The sequence below is a fragment of the Apodemus sylvaticus genome, chromosome 14 (genome assembly GCF_947179515.1).
Source record: "Apodemus sylvaticus chromosome 14, mApoSyl1.1, whole genome shotgun sequence".
NCBI classification, from domain to species: domain Eukaryota; kingdom Metazoa; phylum Chordata; class Mammalia; order Rodentia; family Muridae; genus Apodemus; species Apodemus sylvaticus.
This window is the reverse complement of record NC_067485.1, coordinates 33,048,536-33,076,039: the sequence shown is the minus strand read 5'-3', so window position 1 is coordinate 33,076,039 and position 27,504 is coordinate 33,048,536. Positions and strand designations below refer to the sequence as shown.

General features: G+C 46.4%; 2 protein-coding genes across 4 annotated transcripts in view; one reads left to right on the top strand and one right to left on the bottom strand.

Moving 5' to 3' along the window:
• Positions 1-8,322: 8,322 nt before the first annotated feature.
• Positions 8,323-15,723, top strand: Psmg4 (proteasome assembly chaperone 4). Of its 2 annotated transcripts, XM_052156891.1 has the most exons (3): positions 8,331-8,595; positions 11,556-11,631; positions 15,538-15,723. In XM_052156891.1, exons 1-3 carry the CDS (start codon positions 8,422-8,424, stop codon positions 15,657-15,659), a joined length of 372 nt encoding a protein of 123 aa, XP_052012851.1. In that variant the 5' UTR covers positions 8,331-8,421; the 3' UTR covers positions 15,660-15,723. The 2 variants fall into 2 exon arrangements, with proteins under 2 accessions (XP_052012852.1, XP_052012851.1); XM_052156892.1 differs by lacking the exon at positions 11,556-11,631 and having other exon boundaries at positions 8,323-8,595.
• Positions 15,724-17,208: 1,485 nt separating this feature from the next.
• Positions 17,209-27,504, bottom strand: part of Slc22a23 (solute carrier family 22 member 23) — a 167,781-nt gene continuing 157,485 nt past the window's right edge. For both annotated transcript variants that reach the window (XM_052156889.1, XM_052156890.1), the window contains one exon: positions 17,209-20,922. In XM_052156889.1, coding sequence (XP_052012849.1) covers positions 20,565-20,922 — 358 coding nt within the window. In that variant the 3' untranslated portion in view covers positions 17,209-20,564. The remainder of the gene's footprint in view (positions 20,923-27,504) is intronic.

Sequence of the window (27,504 nt, the reverse complement as noted above, 5' to 3'; positions counted from 1 at the left end):
TCTCTGGGGTGTGTTTCAGGAGCCCACAAAACAACGTGACAGAAGCAATTCCTTGAATGGGGCTCTCCTCTCAGTTTCTCTAGGTTGTGTCAAGCTGACAGTTAAAGCTGACTAGGACAGCATGTATGGAATATTCACATTCAGGAAGACATTTAGGAACACTGGGGAAGTGGCACCTTCTGGGGCCTTATGAATGGGGAAGGCAAGCATACACCTGGAAGGTAGGCCTATCCTTGTTCCTCTGGATAGAAGGAACACAGTGTGATGGTTTGTACATGCTTGGCCCAGAGAGTGGCACTATTAGAAGTTTGGGCCCTCTTGGAGTAGGTGTGGCCTTGTTGGAGTAGGTGTGTCACTGTGGGTGTGGGCTTTAAGACCCTCATCCTAGCTGCCTGGAAGCCAGTTAGCAGTCTTCAGATGAAGGTGTAGAACTCTCAGCTCCTCCTCCACCATGGCCTGGATGCTGCCATGTTCCTGCCTTGATGATAATAGAACCTCTGAACCTGTAAGCCAGCCCCAATTAAATGGTGTCTTTATAAGAGTTGTTTTGGTCATGGTGTCTGTTCACAGCAGTAAAACTCTAACTAAGACAAGAGTCACCAGTACTGCCTGTGGGCTGGGCTGAGGAATGGTTCTTTTTTTTTTTTTTTTTTGGTTTTTGGGATTTGGATTTTTCTAGACAGGGTTTCTCTGTATAGCCTTGGCTGTCCTGGAACTCACTCTGTAGACCAGGCTGGCCTCAAACTCAGAAATCTGCCTGCCTCTGCCTCCCAGAGTGCTGGGATTACAGGCGTGCACCACCACCGTCCAGCTGTGAGGAATAGTTCTTGAGGCTTCAGGGCAAGGTCTCTGTGGGCTTCTCAGAGGATATTTGGTGGCAATGAGAGTGAGATCAGTTTTTTAGAGAGGATTTCAGATATTCTACCTTCACATCTGCCACAGTGACTAGTGTGCATACCTGTTGGGGTGCACTGTGGTGTCCCAACCAGCAGGACAGTCAACAGGGTTCCTTAGGCCACCTAGAAGAAAGGCGATGGGGCGACAAGACAATAGAGAGGCCGAACAGCAAGTCTAATCCAGATCAAGCTGTCAAACTTTAATTTTTACACAAGTCAATATAAAGGGAAGCATACAAGGTTTGGGAGGGGTAAAGGGGGAACAATCTCAGGGGGCTGACATCATTTCTAAGAAACAGTTTCTCATAATTTCTGGGTAAGGCTAGTTATTGCTGCTGGAATTTTGGCATGATAAAGGGGGGTCATGAGGAGGTGAAGTGGAAAGGGGTTGCTATAGTAACCTATCTACAGATGAACTTCAAAAGGGGGGGGGTTTGAGATTTACGTAGGAATAGTTCCTGGCATGGAGATCTAAGTGAGAATGACTCCAAGGTACCAAGAGAGCCAGGTGGGGATGGTTCCTGGTATGGAGAGTTCTTGGCATTGAGTTCTAAGTGAGGATGGCTCCTGGCACTGTAGGAAGGCTGTCTTTGTATTCTTCCGCTGTTAATTCTGTGCCTGCAGTACTGAGTATGGGCTGGATTTTGGTATTGTCATTTTTATGACTCACCTCCATTTTTGGAAACATTACCTTCCTCACTCTCTGAGGGGTTTAATAAATATCTGATGGTCAATAGCTAGGCAGGAAAGAGAAAATGGGATTTCTGGGCTGAGAGGGGGTCTCTGGGAGAAGAAGCAGTGGTGGGAAGATTTGCTAGCATTTTGTACTGGAAGGAGAGAGAGAGAGAGAGCGCGAGAGAGAGAGAGACAGACAGACAGACAGACAGACAGAGACAGAGGGGGCAGTAGGTAATAAGGTAATGGGCCACGTGGCAGAACATGGACTAGGATATTTGGTTAACTAAGTTAGATATGCTAGCTGAGAGGAAGCCTATGCTAGGCCTAAGCTATAATAAAATTAATATGTCTCTATGCCATTACTTATCCACTGGTGGGTCCAAGAAAGTCCAGCAATGTGTACTCATTGTGCCAGCCCTGAGATGGTAGAAGATGGGGTATGGGGTAGGGTGGGGGTTGAGACAGTGGGGGGACACTAACTGATGGATTCATGTTATCATCTTTGGTGGGCCTTTGCTGGGTGATAATAGTAATACTACGATTCTCACTTACCCCGAGCTCTTCATTCTCAGCCCACACACCAGGACTCCTTGAGCTCCTTCTTCCAGGTATTTATATCAACAGGTCCCTGCAAGTGCAGCCACATCCATGAGTCTGTATAGACCCTAGCCTTGGTCCACTGCTTTACCTACACAGCATGGGCAGCCAGGTTCCATAGCATGAGTGAGGCTCTACACAAACTGCCATTCAGGCTTACCTTGTATCCATCTCAGAGGCAATCTTGGGCTTCAGCCATTACCATCTCCCTGCGGCCACAGGAGTGAATGGTGCAAAGGGCAGTCAGTGGGATGGAGATGAAAATGGCATAATGCATCAGTTTGAGTATTAGATGTCTAGACAATTCCGATCTCTTTTGACAGAGGGTGTTGAGCCAGAACCCTGGTCCAAACTATAAACATGCATTGTGTCCATTTCATGAAACTATGAATCGCTTCTGCTCCTTTTTTCTGAATGGAATGGGAAAGAATGCATCAGTGGAGTCCTTGGCCACATGCCATGTGATTGAAACCTTACTATAAGCAAAGATGATTGTGGTGGTCGAGGTCATACTGCTTTGGAGGGATGGGGGTTTATATGGTCTATTGCCAAGAGTTTACACTGCCTATTATCTATTGAGGTGCCATACTGTATTTTCATCTTCTAGATTTGACTGGTAGATTAGCAGAGACAGACAGGGGAAGGACTATCATCATTGCTTCTTCTTTTGATCTTTAAGATGGTTTACATTTGTACCCTACCCCACCTCACCCCACCCACCCCTGCCCCTTTCTCCTCCTCAGGATGCAATATTATTTTTTGTAAGGGGAAGTGCTGATACTAAGGTCTAGTTCCCTAATTGGTTCTTTATTTGTTAATAAAGAAGGCTGGGAACCAATTGCTGGGCGGAAGGTACAGGTGGGACTTCCAGGTCCCAAGAGGAAAAAGAGATGCAGGGAAAGAAAGGGGTTCTTTTCTGCCATGCTTTGGGATGAGAAGAAAGCAGCAGTCATGTCAGGTCTCCAGGCAGTTAGGGGATGCAGCCTCTACTATGGGTGGGAAATAGGGATGTTGGCAGGGGCTATTTGATACAAGTCACTGAGTTTAAGGCAGGAGGAGAAACAGATAATAATTGATAAAGGCATGCCTTTCCAGGCAGAAGGTATCTGCATCCAGCTATTGTACCACAGAAGGCCAGCTGTAAAGTAACAAGCTGAGTGTGTGTTTTTTATCCATGAATTTGAGGCTCTCGGAGGTGGGCTGGTGACAAGACCCCTCCAGGAGCAAAGGGTGGTGGGAAAGAAAAGCCAGGTCAGTGCTAGTGGGAGGATCCAAGCCTGGGGAAACAAAAGGGAGTCTCAGGAGCCAGAGTGTGGCAGCTCCTGGGCAGAGGAGGTAGCTTGTTTTTAAAACTGCACGCAGCAATTTTTTACTTGTTCGCTTTGGCTGAGTGATAATAACTTTAGAACTTTCCATTTGGCTTTCTCCACTTGGTGTGTGCCAGTTTCCCAGTGTATCTACCCTAATTATACATTCAGGGAGCAAAGGAATTACCTCCAGTGGGTCTGTAGGACTTGGGGGAGTCTTAACTTACCCGAGAGACCCCCGAGTGGACCATGCGGAGATGGGAATCGATGTAAAAAACAAGAGGAGTTTTATTCAATCCAGCATGCTGGGGTTGCCCTGCACAGGGGAGAGAACAACCCCACGCCTTTTATACAGTCCTCAGGGAATGAAGTAGGTGGTCAAAGGACTCTGGGCCTTCTCTAGCCACAGGGACCTCCCCGTGGTCTGAGGAATATAATTTAGCCTCTCCATTCTGGGAAGGGCAAGTGTTCCATAACCTTTTCAAAGTTCCTGAGCTGACCCTTCAGATCTACAGACAGAATGGACCCTTGGCTGGATTGGCAGGACTCCACTGTTGCTTGGTTTCTATATCCTATATTGCCATGTCTCATTTTAACTCTGATGCTTTACCCTTGTAGGCCTTCCTATTTCACTGGTGCACTTTCACCTGAGTGGTCAGTGGTCCTTTGGGGAAAGGGCTGAGATAATCATTATTGTTTATACTTTTATGGCACGAGGGGGCTTGATTGCCACTCAGTTACTGAGTTCAAGACACAAGCCCTGAATAAAGGATCGTTCTCATTGGTGAGACTGTATCAGGCCATTTATGCTGTCACCTTTAACACATGTGATATCAGGCACTTGAGACACTTTATTCACTGAGGCAAAGTCTCCTGCTGAGCCCAGAGCTCCCCAAAAGCTCTGCCTCTAGGTAGCCTGTTTGCCCTGGAGAATTCCTGTTTCTGGAAGACTGGGACTACAGGGGTGTTGCCATGCTTCCTTGGCTTTTATGGGGGTGCTGGGAATCTAAATTCAGGTTTTCATGCTTAGAAAACACTTTATCCACTGAGCCTTTCTTCCTGGCTGCTCGCTCCAGATTTGGGGATTATTTTGATTGACACATATATTTGTACATCAGAGTTTTGTTATGATATTTCCATACATGCATCCGATGCACTATGATTATATCCATTCTTTCTGTTACTCCCTTTTCTGCCCCTGCCCCGTTCTTTGTGGAGTCCTCACCTGCTGTTTCATTAGAGGAGATGATATGTTTACTTCCCATGTTCCGGGAATGTGCTAGAATCCTTTGTCTCTGGGTGGCACTGTTCCTATTCTTTGAATGGTTGCTGGATTGGCTCATTTACTATCATTATCGATACAGGTTTAGACTACACTACAATCACTAACTCCATGATTTGATTTATTTCTTAACTCCATGATGGTAGGACAGGCATATGCATTCAGAGAATGCTGTATTTGGGAATTTATCTATTGGAATGGCTACTTGGAAAAGAATAGCTGCACTCTACCATTGCTGTCTGGTAAGGATGTGATGGACCCAAAGCTCTCAGGCACTGCCAATGACAATGTGATGAGCATGTAGAAACATGTAGGAAAATGGCTTAGCATATTCTTAAAAGATGCAAATATACAACGGGAGGAAACAGCCATTCTACTCGTAGGCGGCGTGTGTGAGAAGCCGAAGCGCACAGGGGCTTAGTTCTATACATATGTTTATATCAGTTTTACTATTGGGAAGGCTAGGCTGACTCCATGACAGGTTTCAAATTGGCAATTCAGGAGACGAGGCCTAATTCTCTGTTTCCAAGAACTGGGCAATTCCCCCTCACCTGAGGCAAAGGCAATGGGTCAGCAGCAGTTTCCAGACCTCCCCAGTGACAGTTTCCAGTCATACCTTGGTAATGGAATGTCCCTGGAGATGGAGCAAGATAAAAGTTACCTGCCCCTGAAATGTACTAATCAGGCCGGCAAACTCCCTTGGTTGTCTCTCTGTCTTGGTAATGGTGAAAGGGTTAACTCAGAAACTTTGAAAAGGTCATAGAACACTGGCCCCTCCCAGAAGGACAAGTGTTTCCCCTCCCAGAAGGGAGAGGCTAAATTATATTCCTCAGAACACAAGGTGGTCCCTGCAGTTAGGAAAGGCCCAGAGACCGTTGGCCCCCTACCTCATCCCCTATCAACCAATTAGTTTAAAGGTAACACTGTTCTGCCAATCACATTGTGCCTAATGGCTGCTGCTGGAGAACTGTATAAAAGGCCCACGCAGCCCGGAATGTATGTAGTTCGGTCTTCATGTGCAGGGCAGCCCCAGCATGGTGGATAATAAATAAAAATCCTCTTGCTTTTTGCATTGATTCCTGTCTCCATGTGGTCCACTCAGGGGGTCTCTCCGGTAAGTTAAGACTCCCTCAAGTCTTACATTGGGAGACCCCAACATGCTGGGCTTCTGAAGAATAAAACACTCTTTGCATTTACATACTATTTGAGTCCATGGTGTCATTCTTCAGTAAATCACGGACCCTTACACTAAAAATCTCAGAAAAACTACTGAAACAATCCACAAGAACATCAGCCTGTGAACGGATAAACAAATGGTTGTATGAATATAATGGAACACAGCACAGTAATAAAATGGAGTGAAGAAGTGCTGATGCGTACGACCTGGGTGGGTCATATTCTAATGTATGAGAGAGACAAGAGAACAGTCACGTGTCTGGTGTGATTCTATTTATAGAAAACTCTAGAAAACGCCCAGTTACCTATAGCAACAACGTAGACTGGTGAGGGGATGGGTGATCATGCAAAGATGTGAGAGGGATACTTGTTATTTTGACTGTGATGGTGGTTTCATGGGTTTTACAGATGTCAAAACTTCAGTACATATATTTTACTTTTTTTGAAAATTTCATACATGTATAGATCTATCCTCCTCCCTTCCTTTAAGCTTCTCCACCCCCTAATTTGTACATTTGAAATATGTGCAAGTATTCATGTTAATGTTAATTATACTTTAATAAAGCTGTCAAAATATGACCAGATTCACTGGTCATAATTAGCAAATAGAAACACAGTATAAAAAAAAAACACTCTATTATATTACCAGTTTTGTATTAGTAAAACGAAATGCCAGAGACAATTAACTTTATAAAGAGAAGAGATTTTAGTTTACAGTGCTGGGAGGTTCAAGAGCATGGCACGTGCATTGGCTAAGTTATGGTGAGGACTTCATAGCGATTGGTGGGCGCAGTCACAGGAGCACAAATGTAGGAAGAGGTCACAGCTTGAGCCAAGAGTAGGCAGAAAGGATGGGTAGAGCTGGGTGTAGGGGTTGCTCTGGCACCACTGTGTATTCCAATGCTAAATACTGGGCCCCCCAAATCAGGTTGCCTCCTGATGAGATCCTCCAGTACACCAAATGATGTCATGTAAACCTTGTCCCCCAAGTTATTCCTGATTGGCTAATATAAATGCCTATAGCCTAGGCTAGGCAGAAGAGAGTGGGTGGAAAAAAGGTTTCTGGGTTCGGGGTCTGGGTTAGGGATGAGGTGGAAGAGAGAGGAAGAAGGAGGTCACCATGGGGCAGGTGGATCATGGGCACATGGTCCAGAGGACTGGCCTGATCGAGTAGGAGGGGCCCAGGCTGAACATGGTCAGGGACATCTCTGGGATCACCATAGGAAAAATAGACAAAATAGCATAGAGGGTTGGTATCTTCCCAGCTCTGGGGCTTTTAAGGTTATTATAAATCTAAAGGTTTCTGTATCTTTTATCTGGGAATGATATGGTCTGAAGTGGGGTAGAAACCCTAATAGATATTTAAAGGTAACAAGGGGGTGTAGCAACCCTCTGTCTCCTCCCCCCCAACTCCCAACAATATTAACCACAATGGTTGGGCTTGTTGCTTTTATAGTAATACCTCAGGAGCTCTATCAGAGGAATATTTCCTTTTCCTCAGTGACTTAGGTCTTCCAGACAGGGCCTATCCCCTGATCTCCCATGATATTCCATGATCTCCCTTGGGGACTAAGACATCTCACAATGGATCCTCGGGGTTGGGGAGTGGGGTGGGGGCACAATCCATATTCAAATTACATCACATTTTAAATCTCAATTTAATCCACTAAGAGTTACAGGAGATTTAAGCAGACTCCCTGCAGTTCCTAGAGTCTCCAAGTCAGCTGTAAAAAGCTTGACAAACTGGGCAAGTTTTTACGCCTCTCTCTCCACCCACCAAGGGACTCAGTCCAAACACTTCAGTGTCGCAGTGATTAAAATTAAAGGGTCCCTGGGCAGACATCACCACCCTCCATAGGGCTTCCCACCCTCTCTCACGTTCTTTCTCAAATCTTAAAAGCTCCCTACTATTTCCATTTTGTACTTGAGGAAACAGAGTCAGAGAGATTAAGGGTTAGATAAAGACCCGTGCTTTACATGATAGCAGCTCAGGGTGGGCCTGCCTGTCTCTGAAGAGCCTGTCTTTCCACCATGGTCTATGCAGTTCCTTTTTAAAGTTGTCTCCCAGGATCATTGCTGCTAAGTAGTGTTAGCTAGGTCCGAGACTTGCTGCAGAGGTGGGACTGGGAAGTGGTAGCTGCTAAAGCGCTCAAAGTGTGTCAATGTCTGGGCGAAGGAAGGCACTGAGAATGGCTTCAGTTCACTAACATGCTCTCCTAGGGAGAAGGAAAAGGACAGAGGTAGTTCAGTGGGTCCCCATAGGTCGCTGTCAGACTCCTAGGCGAGGCTAGGTCTCCTAATAGTACCTTTCTGATAGGGCGGGGCTAGAGCCAGCCGAGGCCAAGTTCTAGGCTCCGCCCACCACACTCGCCCCACCCCCACCTCGGCGCGCGCATCCGAGCGTTCAGCTTCTCGGCGCTCGCTTTCTCTGGTCTGGACGCCCGCGCCTGCCTGGTCTCCCTGCTGTGGCCCGGTGGCTGGCGGGATGGAGGCGCCTCCGGCCGCTGCGGGCGCGGACGTGACGCTTCACAACTTCAGTGCAAGGCTGTGGGAACAGCTTGTCCACTTTCATGTCATGCGGCTGACGGACTCGCTCTTTCTGTGGGTGGGGGCAACGCCGCATCTACGCAACCTCGCAGTGGCCATGTGCAGCCGCTACGTGAGTGTGGGCGGGGCCTGGACAGAAACTGGGGTGGGCCAGGAACTTGGCGGGGACCTGGGGGCGGGGCCTAGCCCTAGAGTAGGGGCGGACTGGTGGACCTCAGGGTCGGGGTCGAGGGTGGGACCTCTGAGGAGGGTTTGGTATGAGAGAGACATGTATGAGTGAGGCTGGCCGCATGTGGCCCTGAGAGACATCTTGAGGAGCTTCAGGCCATCCTGGGGTATTTTCCTGGACACCTCAGGCTGGAGTCCCCCTAGGGCTGCTTCTAGACTTGGGGGAACCCTGGAGTCAGTCCACACGTGAACCACCTTAGAGGGATCTCAGCCCAGCCCCTGAATTCTGAGCTCACCAGAACATAATGCTCTCCTTGCACAGCTCCCTGACATGTGCGTGTGCTAAGTCTACATTTTACACTGGGTTTAGACGACTTTTATATTGAACTTAGATTTGAGTGTCTGATAGGTACTTGACCAACAAACTCCAGAACAAACTTTCTCCTTCTGGTGGCCTTTCATCTCTGTATGGGCAACCCTACCTATTCTGAGTGCTCTCTGGCTGTCCTTGGTCCTTCCTTCTCCCATGGTTCATGTGCCCAGAGCCTCCCCATCTCCAGGGCAGGGGGTTGAATCCAAAGCCTTGCACATACATGCTTTGCCAATGCTCCACCACCGAGTTAAACTGCTTGTCCTGGTCTATTCTTTGACCATACCACTCATATTGGATGGAGGACTTATTATACACAAGATCACTTTGTGTGTGGGCACATGCATATATATGCACCCAAATTTAGAAACATGCATGCATGTATGCATGCATGCCATACACATTATATATTAGCAAAAAATAAAACAATAAGATAATTCAGGGATTGCTATTCCTCTGCTAAAGACCTTTCTAGATGAATTCAGAATATGATCCTGAGTTTCTAGTGACTCCCACAGGGCCTGTTGTTCCTTAGTGTTCTTCCCTGCCCAGTCATTCCTGCAAGACTGACCTCTGAAGTTTTAGTGTTCCAAGGATGAGGTTAGTGTCTAGTGCCTCTCAGGCTGCTCATTAAGTCACTTGGAGAATGCTTGAGACAGCCTCAGGAAGCCCTTTAAGTTGTAGCCAGTCAGGCAGTAAGGTCTATGTAATCAAGTTTTACTGAAACAAGGCCACGTCTGTCTGTGCAGACAGGGAATATGGCAGTGTTGTGCTTTGTTGGCAGGGCTGAACAGTTCTACTAGAGGGCTTGTGGCTGCTGACACCTACATTATTTACATTGTGATCATTCATAGTAAAGGTGTTCTGTTCCATGGAGGAGAGTGTCAAGGGTCGTGTGTGTGTGTGTGTGTGTGTGTGTGTGTGTGTTCTCCTTCCTATACCCGCAAACCCGTTATGTCCATAGCAAACTTTGGAGAAGAGAGATCGCAGGACAAAGTTGCTTCTCTAACTGGCCTGTCTGGACAGCAGCAGGGGTTTCCCTCCCCAGGAGGGATGATGCCGAGCTAAGCCAGCCTGAGGGCGGCTGGCCTGGGGTGTGAGGGGTCCCTGACCTATGACAGGGAGTTGAAGGAGGCACTGCCACCTCCGTCAACGTGTCCCTGAGCATGTGTCTACTGAGACCAATAAAATGTGTCCTTGAGCATGTGTCTACTGAGACCAATATCCTGTTTGACAGTTACGAATGATATTAAGAACAGTAACAAGATGGAGCTTAAAATTTTAATTTTGGTACAACAAAGCCAGCTCGTAAGGTAGATTTACTTCAGGAGGCTTAAGTGTAAATACTGTATATCTCAGCTAAATGTTGAACTAAGAGTCTATAAACAGCAGGTTTATGATTATATTTTTGTAACTAAAATTATTTCAACCAAAAAAAAAGACAGAAATAATTTTCTGCCTTTTTTTTCTTTTAATCTTGTTTGGTGTATACCTGAAGAAATTCTGAAAGTGACTTTAAGGTCTTTTTTTTTTTTTTTTTTTGGTTTTTGGTTTTTGGTTTTTTTTCTGAGACAGGGTTTCTCTGTGTAGCCCTAGCTGTCCTGGAACTCACTCTGTAGACCAGGTTGGCCTCAAACTCAGAAATCTGCCTGCCTCTGCCTCCCAGAGTGCTGGGATTAAAGGAGTGCGCCACCACCACCTGGCAACTTTAAGTTCTTACGAAATGATTTACATAGTTTCCATGCCCTGCCACACTCACTGTCTGGGAGATGTTTGATCAGTTAATCAGTTAAGTTGTCTCAACCTGGGCGGTGATGCAAGTGGACTGAAATCCCAGGCAGGTCAGGGAGAGGGCCTTTTCCTATTCAAACAGCTCCCCCCCTTCTTTTTTTTTTTGGTGCCAAATATTGAACCCAAGACCTCATGTGTGCTGGGTAAGCATGCTACTGTGTTTATACTTCATTGTTTCTTGGCCAAAACAAGATTGGCCAACCATCTCATACAAGGCTTTAAAAATACTCTTTGGATGCTGATAGCTGGTGTCTTTTCAAAGTTCTGAGTCATTTAATAACCTTCAGAAGTCCACACAGATCTTCAGGGGACGAGAACTGTGCTCTTGTAGGCTTTCCTGAGGAAGGCAGGCAACTCGCTCCTCAGCTGGGGAACCGGACCAGGCATCTAGACTCTGATCACATTTCTTGCTGCGGGCTCACTGAGTTCGTTGGCTTCCCTCCTAGTTGGAATGCCTTTCAGCATACTTTGGAGTTTGTAACACAGAAACAACCCCTGTATGTGAAATCAGTCTTAGAAACCATTAGCAGCTCCATGGGTCCCTTTTCAGGTGGCTTCTGTCTGCCTTAGTTCTACTATGTCTTCTGTGTCTGGGTCACCTAGCTGGGCTGTTGACAAGTGCCAGCCACTTGGGACACTTGTATGTCCTTCTCTTGTCCTGACACCTTGTGTGGAACCCAAAACTGCCTGGCTGACCCCGCAGGAGAATCCACAATAAGTTCTTTGTCCTTTTTCTTCTTTAGGACTCCATCCCTGTGTGCACCTCCCTTTTTGGAGACACTTCTGATACGACTTCCACTGGCCTTGCTCAGCGCTTAGGTATGTGCCCAAGGCTAATGCTTCGACACTAGCCAGATGTCACCCACTGTTTCATGCCCTAGGGTAAATGCCCTCAGAAGTAAAGGCTCTTCATGTGCTGGACGGCTGCCTCGTTACCGTTGGAAGCTGACTTCTGGCCTTTGGTCTTTTTATGGGACACATCTACACTTACCTTTCCCAACTGTTTCAGTGTCATCACGAGGCCAGGAAACTTTCAGAAACTCCCACCATCCTTCTTGGCTCCGCTCCTCAACCTGTGAGCTGATTTCTTTCTTTCTCCTTGTGGGAGAAAATGAATCCTGAGCCTCATGGCAATCTCTGTAGAGCCTGGTAGATGTCACTACTGCAGGAAGGACGTTTCACAGTCTCAGGATGACAGGTGGAGAGCTTGGTGAAGTGAATGCAGAGTGGCAGTTAGCAAAGAGGGTGAGGGTGAAGGCTCCCTCCTTCCACATGTGCCTTTTTTAAAAAAATTACAAATACTCAGGTCATTTGGGTCAGAATAACTTGTATTCTGTCATCTCCAGCCCCAGTTGCCCATGGCTGGAATAAACAGGATGCCCCCAAGAATAGTTCAGTCTTTGTGTTTTCTCTAGTCATTTCTGAGCCCAAGGTCCCCCCAAATCCTGGCTAAAGGGATGTGGAGGGAAAGAGCCCAGCCGCCAGTTTTGAGAAGCTCATATGTCAGTTGTGTTTGGAGTTGTACAAAGAAAACTATGTCGTCTTGACGAGTAGTACTTCTCACTTTGAGTCGCCTACACATGGACAGCTACCATATAGCCCAGGAAGAACACCACCAATTTAGGACTGCTCCAGGCTTGTCTTATTTTACAGTCAGAGGTCAGGGGGAACAGAAGACATTGGAGGTTGCAGGGTCCTTCTCTAGCCTGGAAACAGACTCATGAGCTGTTTCGGAAACTTTTTTTATTAGGAAGTAGTTTTGAGTTTATAGGAAAGAATTTCTGCTGAGCCTGTATCAAGGCTTCTAGTTTTTGTTCTTTCCTTTCTGTGTTTACATTTTCTTCCCACTGGAAAACATGAAAGTCAGTTGGGGACATGATGCTCCTTTGCTTCCTTGTGTATTTTTACACACAGAAGTGCTCACACACTTACGACAAGCAAGTTATTGTGTGCTCTTGTCTGCTTAGAATCGAGGGTCGAGGACACACATATGGAGGCGGGGTGCTGAGTTTGGGTTGCAGTGACAGTCCCTGGTAGAGAAGGGTGGCAAAAATTTGGTATGCCATGAACAAAAGTTTTTTTAATTAAATAATTTTTAATGTGTGTATGTGTATGTCTGAGTGTAGCTTTGTACACATGAGTGTAGTGTCCATGGAAGCCAGCAGATACTGTTGAGGCCCCTGAAGCTGGACTTACAGGTAGTTATGAGTTCTCTGACATAGGTCCTAGGAATAATACTCCAGTTCTCTCCAAGAACTGTATGTGCTTTTCATTGCCGAGTTATCTCTACAGCCCCTAAGTTATAACCCAGGCTGGCCTCAAACTCCTGATTGCCCTGTCTCTGCCTTTTCAATATATCTTACTAGAGCGTGCCACCAAAGATTTTATAACAAAAAAAGGAGGAGAGGACATGAAAGACAAAAGTAGACCGGGTGAGGACGGGGCTGCAGGGTTCTCAGTAGCCATGGAAACACTGCATCACAACTCTGCATGGATGAGGAGACCCTGAGCTCTGGTCACCTTCAGAGCAGAGATGAATCTGGAAGTTGAGTCACAGATACTGTGGCCCCCTTAACAGTTAGACCCATGGCTCTCAACCTTTCTAATGTCATGACCCTTTAATACAGTTCCTCATGTTGTGGTGACTCCTGACTATAAACTTATTTTTGTTGCTATTTCATAACTATAATTTTAAAGAACAGTGTCTCAGTTCCTAAGACCATTGGACATATGTGTTTTCTGATGGTTGCAACCCACAGATTGGGAAATGCTGAATTACTGATTGAAGTACTGATTGAAGTACTGATTGGAAGTACACTACAGTGGGCTCCTGTAGGGAGGGAGGACCCCATGCCATGCCGCTGCCACTGGGAAGATGGACTAAGCCCAGTATGATTTTAATAAGTACAGTGTGGTTTTAATAAGTACAGTGTGATTTTAATAAGTATAGTGTGATTTTAATAAGTACAGTGTGATTTTATGGTCTCTTTCCAATTGGTCTTGGTAGATCTCACTATCTTGCCATACTTGGTTTGTTCTCAGATCATTGTCTAAACTAGCAATTCCCAGACTCCCTCCCATACCTAAAGGAATGGATGGGACCCTCTGGGCACACTGCATGCAGCAAACTTATGGTTGGACCTGCTACATGTGCTGTAAACCATTGTAAAGCACTGCTTCCAATAGTGACCGAACAACTGCTTTGGTCCAGATGTACTCTTCCTCTTTCTCCTCTTCCTCTCTTCTCCTCGTCCTTTTTTTTTTTTCCTTTCTTTGTTGAACTGGTTTGCCTTGTGCCAGCATGTCTGACTATCCCTTCATTTATGTATGTTTTTACATTCCTTTTTTAAAAAATAAAAAACAGACCAGGCATGGTGGCACATGCCTTTAATCCCAGCACTCAGTAGTAGAAGCAGGTAGATCTCTGAGTTCATGGCCAGCCTGGTCTACAGAGCTAGTTCTAAGACAGCCAGGGCTACACAGGGAAACTATATCACCAAAAACTAATAACCCCCCCCCCCAAACAAAACAAAACAAACCCCAGTTTTATTGAGGTGTAATTCATGTGCTATAGTCCACCAGCTATCCTCAGGGCAAAGACAGGCGTCCTCTAGAGATACATCAGTTGCCCAGTCAATAGGCTATTCCCCAAGATCACTTTCTCTAAAAACAAACAAGCCCCAAACAAACCAAATGCAGAGTCTGGGATGTCTAATAAAGAAAATAATTAAAAGGGTCTTTGAGATTCAGAGGCCTTACTGCCTTTGACTTACAAAGGAGAATCTGGCATCCAGGGAGGTTTTGGGCTATGGTAGATCAGGGAAAAAAAACAGGCTTGAAGGTAGCTTTGTCTCTCTGCCTTCACTGATACCCTGCTGGGACTGCAGGTAAGAGTTGCAGAGGCAGGGCAGAATCACCACTGGATGCAGCTTGGTGCCTTCCACAGTAGGCTTTAGTTCTGGTATTGTGGCTACCCCAGCCTTACTGCCTGCTTTCTGCCTGTAGATGGGGCGAGGTCACTGGAATAAAGGGCATTGATGTTTTGATGGGCGAGTAGTGGTTTCTGCCGCTGCCCAGTCATTGTTGGTGAAACACTGGCTTGGACTTGCTGCCTGCTTCTGCTCAGGGTATTGCCTTCCAGGTGTGGGCATGCAGCTGAGCTTCAGTTTTGGAGTTTGGTCAATGTCTCACCTATATTGGTTCTAGAAAATGCACACTCACACATATGCATATATACAAACAAGTATGTGCCTGCATAGAATATATACTTCTATAGGGACAGAGAAAAATTATAGAGATGGGTGCAAGTGATGGAGAACTTCAATATTTCAATTATTATTATTATTATTATTATTATTATTATTATTTGAAATAACAAAATCCCTAAATCTCCAAAGCCATGTAGAGGTTTCCAGATACTAATGTGTGGTCACCTGAGAGCATTTTAGCATCGGTGGCTGGCCCCAACACCACGATCTTTCTCCTGCAGGAGTCAGGCTGGGCCGGACTCTGCTGTTCTTATTGAGCTGTAGCAGCTCCTGTAAGGTTTGTACTAAATCCCCTGTTCCAGATCCCAGCTGGGGCTGGGTGTCCGTGTGCATGGCCAGCCCCTGAGGAGTCTCCCTCACATCCTCGGTATCTTTCCCAGCAGCTCCCCAGCTCTAGGCAGGCTTGTGGAACACAGGAGACACTTGTGGCTGTCAGCATGTTTTCCTTTTTTTGTAGCCAGGAAGACCAGCAAACAGGTGTTTGTCAGCTACAACCTCTCCAACACAGACAGTAACTTCACATTACTCGTAGAAAACAGGATTAAGGAAGAAATGGAGACCTTTCCGGAAAAGTTCTGAGCGGCAGAAGGAAGAGTTTGGAACTTGTACATAAATCACACTGAAATAAACAGGTTGTTTTTTACTTCGGCTCTGGCTGCATTTTACTTTGTTTTAAAAAGGTACTTCGTGGGCTTTCTCCTCTAAGTGTGGGTGTCAGAAGGCTCGAACTGATGGCCTGGGGAAGCAAGAAAAGGGGGCTAACAACACACACTTCCTGACTGCTAGTGCTGGAGGAAAGGGGAGGGAGCTGATTGGACAGTTTAAACAGTCACTGCTCGGTTTCCGGGTGACAGTCAACAGCTACAGTGGCTGCTCCGCAGGATTATGTGCAGGGCCTGAGGCTTCTTGTCTTGTGAACTGAAAGAGTAGTCCTTGGGGGCTTCCCATGTGTTCTCCCTAAGCCTTTTGTGGTCACCTAACTTGTGCTATTTTAAGCTACCCTTGAACCTTAGTGCAGCTTTCTAGATTTGTGGGCTCAGTGGAGTCTAGTTTTTTGGCCCAGTTCTTTCCATCTGTGAAATGGCAGTGATCCCTAACTTGCTGGCTTAAGTGTGTAAAAATGCTCTGCAAAGTGACAGGCTGTGCCAGGTGCCAGGTTTGGTTTTAACTTTGTGTGTGTGTGTGTGTGTGTGTGTTTAATACCAGTGCCTCAGGTTTACACTTACCTTGGCTTTCCCTCTTCCCTTTCCTCCTCCTACTTGACCTTCAGCCATGCTAAATTCCTGGCTACTACTTGGGTTCTAATTGTGGTTTTTCCACTTGAGGTTCATGTGTTGAGATTCACGTTTTGACAAAAGGTGACCACCATTGCGAAAGAGGTCTCTAATCCTTAGGGTCCCCTGGACCCTCCTGAATTGACAATTCAGGGCTTGTAATTATTTTGTACAGTGTCAAGGAGTTTGCAGTGAGTCAGGCAGGGGCAAGAATAAGGGCATTTGGTAGTAATGGCGTCTGTGGTTTGAGGGTCCACCTCCTGTGTACTTTGATGCCAGCCCCTGTAGCCTCAGCCAGTGTTTCTGCAGTGTGAAGAGCCCAGTGGGCAGCTCCCTAGGACAGAGTAGTAAGTGACACAAAATCAGCTGTGGAGAGAAGAGTTTGGTATAAATGCTTTATTAAAGAAATATTATTTTCTTGTTAAAAAATACTACATTAGAGAAGAGAGTTTTGTGTTATCAGTCTTTCCTCACAGAATCACAGTGTAGATAGTCATTCCTTGACCTCTCTAGGAATCCTTAGGCCACGGATTAGCAGAACACAGATGAGAAAAAAAAATTCATCTTGAATGTGCGGAATTCTCAGATGGTTTTGAGAATTACACTACATAAACATTTACGTTTCATCCGATCTCAGCCCCTGACTACCTTTTAAGACTAGGACCCTTAAAGCAGAGGAGAGGCCCCACCATCCGCAGGGCAAGTGAAGGCCGCTCACAGAAGAAGCCTCGAAAGTAGTGACGTGGGGAGGCCTGATCAACTTGGAGGATTTTATTACTCGTCCGCAGTGGTAGTGAAATGCCCTTTGTGGATACCATCAGGTGAGGTAGGGAAGACATTCCAGAGGAAATCTGTTAATGGGGCAACATTTTTATTTCTGTACATTTACATACAAATTTTCCCCAAAGGTACAACAGATGCGACACCATGCAGACACGCAGCTGTGACAGTTCGGAGCTCAACATAAACTTGTGCTGTGAACAGGTACCGCCCCCATCAACACGTACAGTCACGCGGCTCTTTTAGGAAAAGCACGCATGGTTGGGTTGCAGAAAGGACAGAGGTAGGGAAGCGTTCCTCACTAGACACAACACACCATATTTCTCTGAAACACACACAATACATTAAAGTGAGGTGGTGTCCTTCAGAACAGGAAGGAGTTGAAGTGTGGGCCTCCCTCAACCCATGTGCCACCCAGGGGCTGGGTGTGTGACGGTCACGAGATTCTTTGAATGGCACTTCTAGTTCAGGGACTTCTCGTTTGGCTCTGGGAAGTAATCGTGACTGTGATACTCCCCTTACGAGGTCTGGTTTTGCTTGCTTTTCATTTTGTGGCCAAACCCATTTACCAGCCCTGTCCTCCAGTTGCAGGTGATTATAGTCTTAAAACACAAAAACATCTAAACCTTTTCCCCTATTTGTCTTGGGTGCTAATAATTAGATATTTCATAATATTTGACTTAATAAAGAGCACAACGAAGAACTTAGCCAACCCCACCTCAGCTGTTCACATGTGCATAACTTATGAAAACAGGTGTAGGGATGGGGCGAGTAGACTACATAACCTTTTCATGTTCCCCTGGGAGGGACGGGCCCAGCAGAAAGGGCCAGTGCTTGAAAAGCGTCTGCCCATAGGGGGCACAGGGCCGAGTTTAGGGATGACAGTTTGGTACTAGGGAGCTGAGCTGTGGCCATCTTCTGGAGCGAGGGCAGAGTGTCTGAGGCCTGGGTGCCCTGCTGTCTTTCTCACTTGGTCAGACCACACAGTAAGCCTGCCTACAAGCAAGCCTTCCTGTTTTGGCTATCTTCCATGAAGGTGTTCTAGTATCCATGCACTGAATCGGAACTGAACTGCTCAGCCTTCCCCTGAGGCTGCCACCTGAAGGTCAAGACTCTGCCAGCAGTCAGCCTTCTCAACTTCCTCTGGTTGATGGTCCCCTGGTCCTGCCGCAGTGGCAGCACTCTGCGAATCCCTGATGGGTTGCCTCTGGTCATTGCAGCCAGTAACACTGTCTGCATTGGCCCAGTGTTTTTACCATTGTCATTTGAGGTGGAGACTGGAGATCTTGAAAAGACGTTTGGAAGTGTTATACCTTGACACCACTAACCTAGTGATTTCTACAGCACTCTGTCATTCATGTTTCCTCAAGAAGGCCAACACAATTAGTGTAAGACTGCTCCTGACTATGCAAATGTCCCATTCTGTACTTAACAAAAGGTTGCTGCCAGGTGACTTGGTAGCAGGTACTTGGGAAAGGTGAAAGATATCTTACAAGTTTGGCACGCAAAGGCTGCACAGGTCTAGAGAGGCTTTGGAAAGAGGGTGTGTCCTAACGTCAAGGCATGGAAGGGGGATGACTAAGAGACCAGGGAGAGTGAAGGGAAGCAGGACCTAGAACAGGTATCAAGGACTGGCCACGTGGCCTCCCTCCTAGACACTGGTCCTCAAGCAAAGCACTGAGGACCCCAGGCATCGAAGAGAACATAGGCCAGCTGCCAGAACCATGGTTGCAAATGGAATCGCTACTCTCATGAGGTCTTGATCAAGGCAGCAGGGTTCCACTGATGGATCTATCAGATGTGGAAGAGAAGTGGGTAAGACTGTAAGAAACAGACCAGACAAGGAGCTGGAAAGGGATCAACTCAACCCTTTTCTGGCCTTTGAATTCTAGCAACTGTCATTTAGAAGTCACTTTGTTGCCTACATAGGCCTGAGACCATGATTTCCCTGGGAGAGCACATGGTAGAGACGCATGGCAAGAGGCAAGGCAGATGGTTGGTAAGAAGCCACGATGCTCGGAGAAGCTGGTGCCTGAGCTGCTGCAGGAGGTTCAGAGGCTGGTTTCTTAGCAGCCCTGGTGCCCTGCTGTCTGGGGCAAGATGAGGGACACAGACAAAGGACACCCTGGGGGGCTGGTACAGGATGGGAGTTGAGCTTTGGTGAGTTATTGCTTTCTCTCACTTCTTGCTGCTTTCAAGGGACTAGAGGCCACGTGGACTCACCTGTGAGCAACCTGCACTCCTGCCCAGGGCCCTTTTGTGCTGAGTGACAGGCAGGAAGCCATTGAGGAAGACATGAGGTGGACCGCCTCCAGGTGCCGCGGACACTGTTGTGATGTCAGAGTGGCAGCCATCCAAGCTGGAGCTCTCTATGGCGTGTGCTGGAGACGTGGGTGGCGGCCATGTGTGGAGGAGCGAGGCTCCCCCCTGGGATTTGCCTTGGTTGCCTTTTTCCGTTGTTTTCCTTTTGTGTGGAGTTCTGGAAGTGGCCACATTTTCAAGTAGTACTGGCAACAGGGCCGGCTGGGGAAGAGGGACCTTTGCTGCCGGAGCTCAGTCCGGGAAAGTGTCTTAGCAGAAACAAACATGGCTCCTACCTCAACACAACAGCTGCTGTGGACTTAACTAAGCAAACCCAGCATCAGGAACTGGCGCTTTCTCGTCATGTAGGATTTCTGGTGAAGTATGGAAGTTTCCCCACAAGAACTTCCAGATCAAGTACAAAAGGATGATCCTGAAGGAAAGACAGATTAAGCTGGCTCTTACGACATTTGGGGGCTGTTTTCCCAACACAGGATGGAAACTACCTAACAAACAGAAAGTAAAGAACCCAACTTTAAAATATACAGACTCTAGGAAAAACAGAAAAAAACCCAATTCATGTACATTTTCCTCTGTCTAAAATATAGTCCCAAGGACGCGCTGCTTGAGAGGCACAGATGTTCATGGTAGGACCCTGGAGGTAGGGTCCTGGCCTACAGGTGACCTCTGTCTCCTCAAGTAGAGAAGGAAATTGAGTCCGGCCTCCAGGGAGGGGACTGGCCACTGCATTGGTCACTTACAGGGACTTCCTCAGAGTGACCCTCCTTCACTCCTGAAGGAGGTTCTGCCTCATGATCAGCGGAGGGGGAGGGGGATAAAGTGCTTCTCGTAAAAATGACCAAAATAAATACAAACATTTAATGGCAGAAAAGAAAGTCTTCAGAGGGTTATTTCCAAAGCATCTGGCTTCTCAGATGTGATCCTTAGATGTCTGGAAAGACATAATTCCCCACACCAGTTGAAAGTCTCGCAGTTGAGTGGAGTCAGCAGCAGAGTTGGACTCCCTCCCCCAGCCACATCTTCTCTCTGGTCTGTAAACCTGTGTGCAAACTTTCCCCAGCCCGTCAAGCCCCAGGAGACTGCTGGAATGGTGGAGTGGCCCAACGAGCTACATGGTCTTCATGCCATTGGCAGTGGCCCCCTCTGGCAGCCCATCACCCACTGCAGCCACGTCATGCAAGCCCGAGTAGTCTTTGAGCTCCGCGTTGGTGAGCAGCAGTGGCTGTTCTCCCTTCTTGTGTGGCAGCAGGGGTTGCCGCGTGTAGTGTTCCCCATTGGCGATGTTCTCAGGCAGGTTCTGGTCCCTGCTCTCGGGCAGCAGGAGGATGCAAATGATGCAGATGAGCGTGCAGCAGGCGAAGATGATGTGGTGCAGGAAGTAGCCTTTTTGGTTGTGCAGCTCAATGATGGGCGCTGTCAGCATGCCGAAACCTGCACTGGCCAGCACCAGCCCGAGCCCACCGCACCTGCAGGGGGAGAGAGCATGCACGGCCTTAAATGGAACATAGGGGTTTGGCACAAGTAGAGCAGAGTGGAACCACAGGCTGGCGAGCTAATAGGGTAAGCTCATAGCACTGTTCTGGTTTAAATATGTTCCACGTACTTCTGGTATGAAAAACCTAATCTCAAATTCAAACATTGGTGGAATTCAGATATGGGAGCTTTAAGAATAATTAATGTTAAAAGTAGGCAAGAGGTTAGACCCCCCTGTGAGGGCAATTTTATAAAGCCTTTGGACGGGGAGGAGAAGCCCGAGCTGGCATATTTCCTGGGTCACCACTATCTTGATGCTCTACACTGTCACCGTTGGGATTCTGCAGTCACTGTTATTTAGGGTCCTCACTATGTACAGCCCCTCACCTTAGACCTCTCAGCCTCCAGAACCATAGCTGAATAAACTATGAATTGAAACTATGTATTCTTTATGAATTGTCAGTTACTATAGCAGAGAGTGGATTTCTGCACTAAGGATGTTCTACCTCTGTACTGGGCCCTACCCTGGTTGGTACCATCTAGTAAATCCCATAGGTGCGATAGCGCAAGGCACTTTCATCTTACCCATATCTGTGAATTCCTGCAACTTGGAGCTCAGATAGGCCCAAGCCAAAGTGGGAGCCTTTTATCTCTATTCCTCTGCCAAGTGAGGAACCTTCAAGAATCCCAGAGAGGTTAGCAGACATGTAACATTTTAATTCCCTTCCTCTCATGGCTCTAACTTCTCTACTTTGACCTAAAAACATTCCAGGGACTGAGGTGCTGCTCTGTAGGTAAGAAAGAGGTACGGTGTTCAGGTGAGGCCATGGTGCTCAGGTAATGAATGGGCCAGAAGATTGCCTGGGCCCCAGGCTCCAGGCCCCAGGTACAGGCTGGTGTGGTCTTCAGAAGGAGGAACACAGTAGCCTGCCCACCTGTACGAACACTGGGGAGGATGTACAGGGATGTGGACTTCAGGAAGACTCTTATAAAGGAGATGCCCAAGACACATGCGCCATTCCAATAAAGGGACCTTGTTCTCAAACACAGAGTTCTCCAACAGTGGCTGAAGGAGACGTGCCTGCCGCAGCTGGAGGCAGCTCTAGAACAATCTAGGTTTTCTTGGTCCTGCAGGTGGCTCCCAACTGAAAAAGACTACCTACCAAGTATTAGGATCCAAGCTCAACACAGAATTCTGATCATGCTTATATATTATCATCAGACTCAGAAATAGTGAAAACATTTCCAAGAAAGCAAACACAAGGCTTGAATGCTGAAAACTACCGAGCATTGTTGATGGAAACTTTGAAAAGTTAAAAATAAATGACTGGAAGACTCAATAGTGTGAAGATGTTAAGTCTTTCTGAATTGAGCAATGGATTCTTTACAATCCCTATCAAAATCTCAGTGGAGAATAACCTTATTCAGAAATTTACATGGTAATGCAAAAGACCTGGAATAGCCAGGAAGGGATTTTGAAACTGAAATGTAGTAAGAAGACTTACTGTCCTAACTATGAAACATAGAAGCTGTGTCATTTGTGTGGGGCACTTAGAGGCACACCCACAGAACAGTGAGCATGCAGAATTGGGTCTTTACACCTATGGTAAATGTATTTCAACAAAGACACACACCGTGGGGCAAAGGGCAGCTGTACAACAGGCAGTGTTGGTGCAGTAGGGTGGTCTGCATGCAAAGGGACGGAGGCCCCTTCACAAAGCACAAAATAAATCGATTCCCAGAAAACATCAGGGAAGATTGTTGTAGTGTTGGGTCAGCTGGGAGTTTTACAAATGCAGCCACAGCACAGAAGCTGACCAGCTAGAGTTAATCAAATTTAATTGGTTTTTACCCTTCAGAAGTAGAAGCCACCCAGCCAAGGAAAGACGCTTGCAAAGCCAGCCCCTGACAAAGGTATATGTCTGTAATATCTATTGAACTCAACTGAGCTTCTTCAAAAATGGGGAAAAGGTATCAACCGGGCATTTCACTGTATACACACACACACACACACACACACACACACACACACACACACACACAGTGTGAGAGGCCAGAGGCCATTTCACACTTTGGAGAAAGTCTGGAGTAAAGACAGAACAACATGCTGACCTAGAGGGGCTGGAGTTCTCCAATAGCCTCCTGGTAGCAGGATGGGAAACAGGTTGACATTCTCTTAACAATAAACATAATTTATATAACTAGAAATTCCATGTACGAAACAAGAAAACCATATGCACAGACAAAAATTTACAAGCAAATGTTTATGTCTTTGCACTGGGAACAATCCAAATGTCTATCAACTGCTGAGTGATAAGTAAAATGGACATATCCAGATATAATGGAATATTACTTAGCCTTTAAAGGCATGAAACATCGACATGTTACATCATGAAAAACATCACGCTGATTGTACAATTCCGTTTACATGAAATGTCTGAAGCACTGATCTAGAGAGACAGAAAGCAGGGCAGTGATTGCCTGGGGCTAGAAATGTGAAACTACAAAGGGGCATGGGGGTGTTTTAGAGCAGTGATGGAAATGGTCTATAATTGTAGGGAGAGGAATTGTAAATCTAAATGGTTGAATCCTAGGTCACATACATGGCACTCAAGCTGTCAGCTCCCAACTCCCCCAGCTGTGGAGCTGAGGCCTGCCCTTACAGATCCCCTTTGCCTCACAGTCAGAGTGAGGCAGCTGCCAGCCTCACCTCTTCTTTGAAAGAGACTGTACTTCCTTTCCATGTCACCCGTGGCTGCTCATGGGTCTCTCAGTAGCTCTATTAAGAACGAGACCCTCAGACTAATCCTGGGTTAATGTAGGGGACAAGACTTGGTGCTCTCACTGCCTGCCACAGTTCATGTGGCTCTTGTTGGCTTCCTGGAATCCAGGCTTCGCAAGCTATGGAGCTGCTCCGGGCCTCCCTGAGTCCTCCCTCTGGAAGACTATGTCCTCGTGGTACATGTCTGTGTGTGTCTGGGCTTGAGAAGTGCTCCAGGGCAAGACCAAATCTTGCTCAATCTTTAGTCTCTGGTATTCTCTCAGCAACTGTGCAAGACCTGTCCAACTGACTCTTGGATATTACATGGTATTATGTCAGAATTTTAAGATAATTTCCACCTCCCAGTATTCTTAACCTTTGCCTTATATGTGGCTGGAAAAAAAAATAGGTAATTGCCAAAAATTTTTGCCCATCAAATACTGCAGGGTTAATGAGATGTCCCTTCCACAAACAGGGTATAGAGACTCTAGGTAGGATGAAACAAGCTGTTGTGTTGTTGGGGTACACATAGCAGGTAATGAGGTGGCCCCCAGCTAACATTCTGCAACTCATGAAGAACTGGATTCTGCTGAGCCTGGAGGTGAATCCTGCCTCAGGGCGCTGTGGACTGGAGTAAGGATCCAGCTAAGCATTGCTCAGGCCACTAACAAGCCATAGCATTTAAGTCACTTGTTAGATAAGTGCTGTAGTCAGAACGACCAGCCTTGGCTATGGAACCTCTGCCCGGCCTTTCATGTCCTCAGTACGTCCTATTAGACAAAATTTTAAAAACCAACTGAATACTAAAAAGAGCCCCATAGAAAGCCATACTGCTGGCCCCACAAGGGGTGCACTGAGGAGCAACGTGCTTGCCCTTGGTGCTGTCCAGGCACCAGCCCTTCCCCAAGTAGCATCCTACACCACCATTTAAAGACACTGGCATCTTTCTGTCAATATGTGCTCGTGCTGAGCCTTTTGGTATTGCTCCTCCATGCACCTGACAAGGACAAGGATTATTTCCTGGACTATCAGCTGTCTCACAGTTTGCATGTAATAAATACTGGATGCTCATAGTTCACAATGACTTCTCAGGCCAGCTCACCCACAGGCCAGCTCACCCACAGGCATGTATGGGTCAGAGAGCTGTGAGATTGGGCCCATTTATCAGGTGAATAATATGAACACCTAAACAGCCATTCAGAATTTCTGGTCAATCTGGCCCCTCCAGTAAGCCATAAGATGTAAGGGATGTATTAGCTATCAGGAACCTGTTTGATTGAGACCTTGGATAAGATTCTATTTTTCTGGGTTTTGCTTTCTCTTGCCTGTACTCATTAGAGTTGTCATGCAGGGAAGCAGAATACAGCCAGGACCCCAGAGACGGGAAGTCAGTAGGGAGTATGTGAAGCTGCTAAGGCTCAGACAAGTCTCCCATGACACAAAGTGAATGATATCAAAGTAATATATCACATTAATAAAAAATATTGGGTGAAATATGTTTGATTTACAACACATTTAAATTTTAGGCATGTATATGATATTGAGTATGTTTATATACATATGTAATAGAGAATCCCGTTGTGATGTTCAATGTCCTATCCAGCGGCAAACTGTATATACAACAGTGGCCTCATAGGATTATAGTGAAACATCCCTGAGGATTTTATAGTCGTTGCTGTCCCAGAGATCATGGCACAACCCCTTCCTACATGATTGTAGTGATGCTGGTAGAGACAGACCTACTGCGCTGCCAGTCATATTAAAGGACAGTATGTAGAACAATGTGCAATATGTGATACTCTAGGATGCTAAATGATTCTGTCTGTGGGCATACGGTGAGGACTGTGAGTTCAAGGCCAAGTGGGCTACAAGGTGAGAGCTGTGACCTGTCCCACCAGCACCTCAGGTTTCAGTTCCTGTCTCCTGATTGTTGTTGCACATCTAGGTATGCATTGGAGACTTGAGGGTGTCTGCATGGTGACATCAGATAGTGACTTATTTTTCTCCACATGTCTTGTTGCTAAATAATGTTTGAAACAATTGTATGTCTTTACTTGTTTATTTTTCCTATGAAAATACTTTGTTTCACTATTGGTGATTTCTTGGATTTAATATTATTATAGACAATTTTGTAAGAAAAATGGTGTCCCAGTTTTGGTTTTGTGTGTTCCCTTTGGAAGTCTCTCGGGATCTTCACACGCTTGGTGTTAAGTTCATTCCCCTCTAACGAGCTGATTGGTCATAGCTCCCGCCTGTTGCGCTGGGAGTTCACTAGAGGGCAGCCTATGCCCATGTTTATATAGCAGTGAGGCTTCACCACACAAACTGGGTTAGGCCTCCTTGTTTCTTAGAAGCATAATATTTTCTCTGTTCACCTGCTAGCTTTACTTTGGGTAACTCTCTGACCACTGCCAATGGGTAGCCTCACTAGCGGGGAACAAAGTGTGACAGTGTGACTCAGAAATAAATGTGAACCATCAACTCATACAAAAGTATGAACATACCCCTATGTATGCTTTACTTACATCTTTATGTTTCTAGCTTTTCTTGATTGCATTTCTGTGAAGTTAAGGATGAGCAAATATTGTGCTCATTGTCACAGAAATGGAGAACTAGCAAAACTATCCAGGTACGAACAGTAACAGGAATCACAGTTTGTGGAGTTATATATAGAGTTCTTCCTTGGTATCTGGCAGGGGCTGTTACCAGGACTCCTAGATGCTCAAGTACCTTATAGAAAATGCTATGGTAATGCATGGAACCTGCATGTCCTTTGCATCATTTACCATTATTCATAATGCTAGCACAATGCAAATGCTGTGTAAATGTGTGTTTGCTGTATGTAGGGGTTAGTGGGAAGAACTGCACAATGCCAGTAGGCATAGTTTATTGGGTACGGGTGTTAGGGATTGAACCCAGGGTTGTGTACATGGTTAGTACACCCCGTACCACTGAGCCACACTCAGGTGCATCACTTCTATAAACAGATGCTATCCATCAGCGGATGGCTGACAAATCATTCTTTGTATGATATCTTGTCTTGAGGCATCATTAGAGCAGAAGACAGACATAGGGACCTTGCTCAGAGGGGAAGGTCTCAAGGCCGGTCTGATGCAAATGATCGGGACTAAAGTAAACGGCTGGAGTCACCTGAGCAGCAGGCAAACAGCACTTAGAGGATCAGAAGCTAGGATGGTACTCAAGGCAAGGACAGACAGTCCATGACCAGGGCTCCACAAATTTGTGAGGAATTTTGTAGACCTTGAACCAGCTTGTTAGCATCACCAGCACCTGCCCTTTCTGTTCCCTTGTCCCATTGTTGTGGGTAAAGGAAGCCATTGTGGGCTACAGGAGCTCCTGTTTTCGGATCCCAGATAACAGTGGAGAGAAAGGACGAGCCGTCACAGAACCAGCCACTGGCTACACCACCTGCACCCTCCTAGAGTGCCTGTCACTTCTGCCCGAGACAAGGAGAGAGATTATGAAGGAAGGATGGAAACCTGTCTTTCCTAGCTCATCTTCCATTCAACTAGTGCCTAAAGCCTAGGACATGAACTGTGGACGCTGCTCCTGAGCTAGTGTAAACATCAGTGGGCCGAGGCTAAGTGGCTCCCTGTAATCATCTGAACGAAATTTGCTGAGACAAGGTTCCCTCGAGTCAAAGGGTTTTCAACCTGCCTAACACTTCAACCCTTTAATATAGTTCCTTATGTTGCGGGGGTGACCCCCCAAACACAAAATCATCTCATTACTATGTCGTATCTGTAATTTTGCTACTGTTATTAGTTATGATATAAATATCTGATGTGCTGGA

Bases quoted from the DNA above. Each gene is read 5' to 3' on its own strand.
- Psmg4 (XM_052156891.1), top strand. From the start codon at position 8,422: ATGGAGGCGCCTCCGGCCGCTGCGGGCGCGGACGTGACGCTTCACAAC. The intron at 8,596-11,555 runs GTGAGTGTGGGC...TTTCTTCTTTAG, and splicing joins TGGCCATGTGCAGCCGCTAC to GACTCCATCCCTGTGTGCAC. The intron at 11,632-15,537 runs GTATGTGCCCAA...CTTTTTTTGTAG, and splicing joins TGGCCTTGCTCAGCGCTTAG to CCAGGAAGACCAGCAAACAG.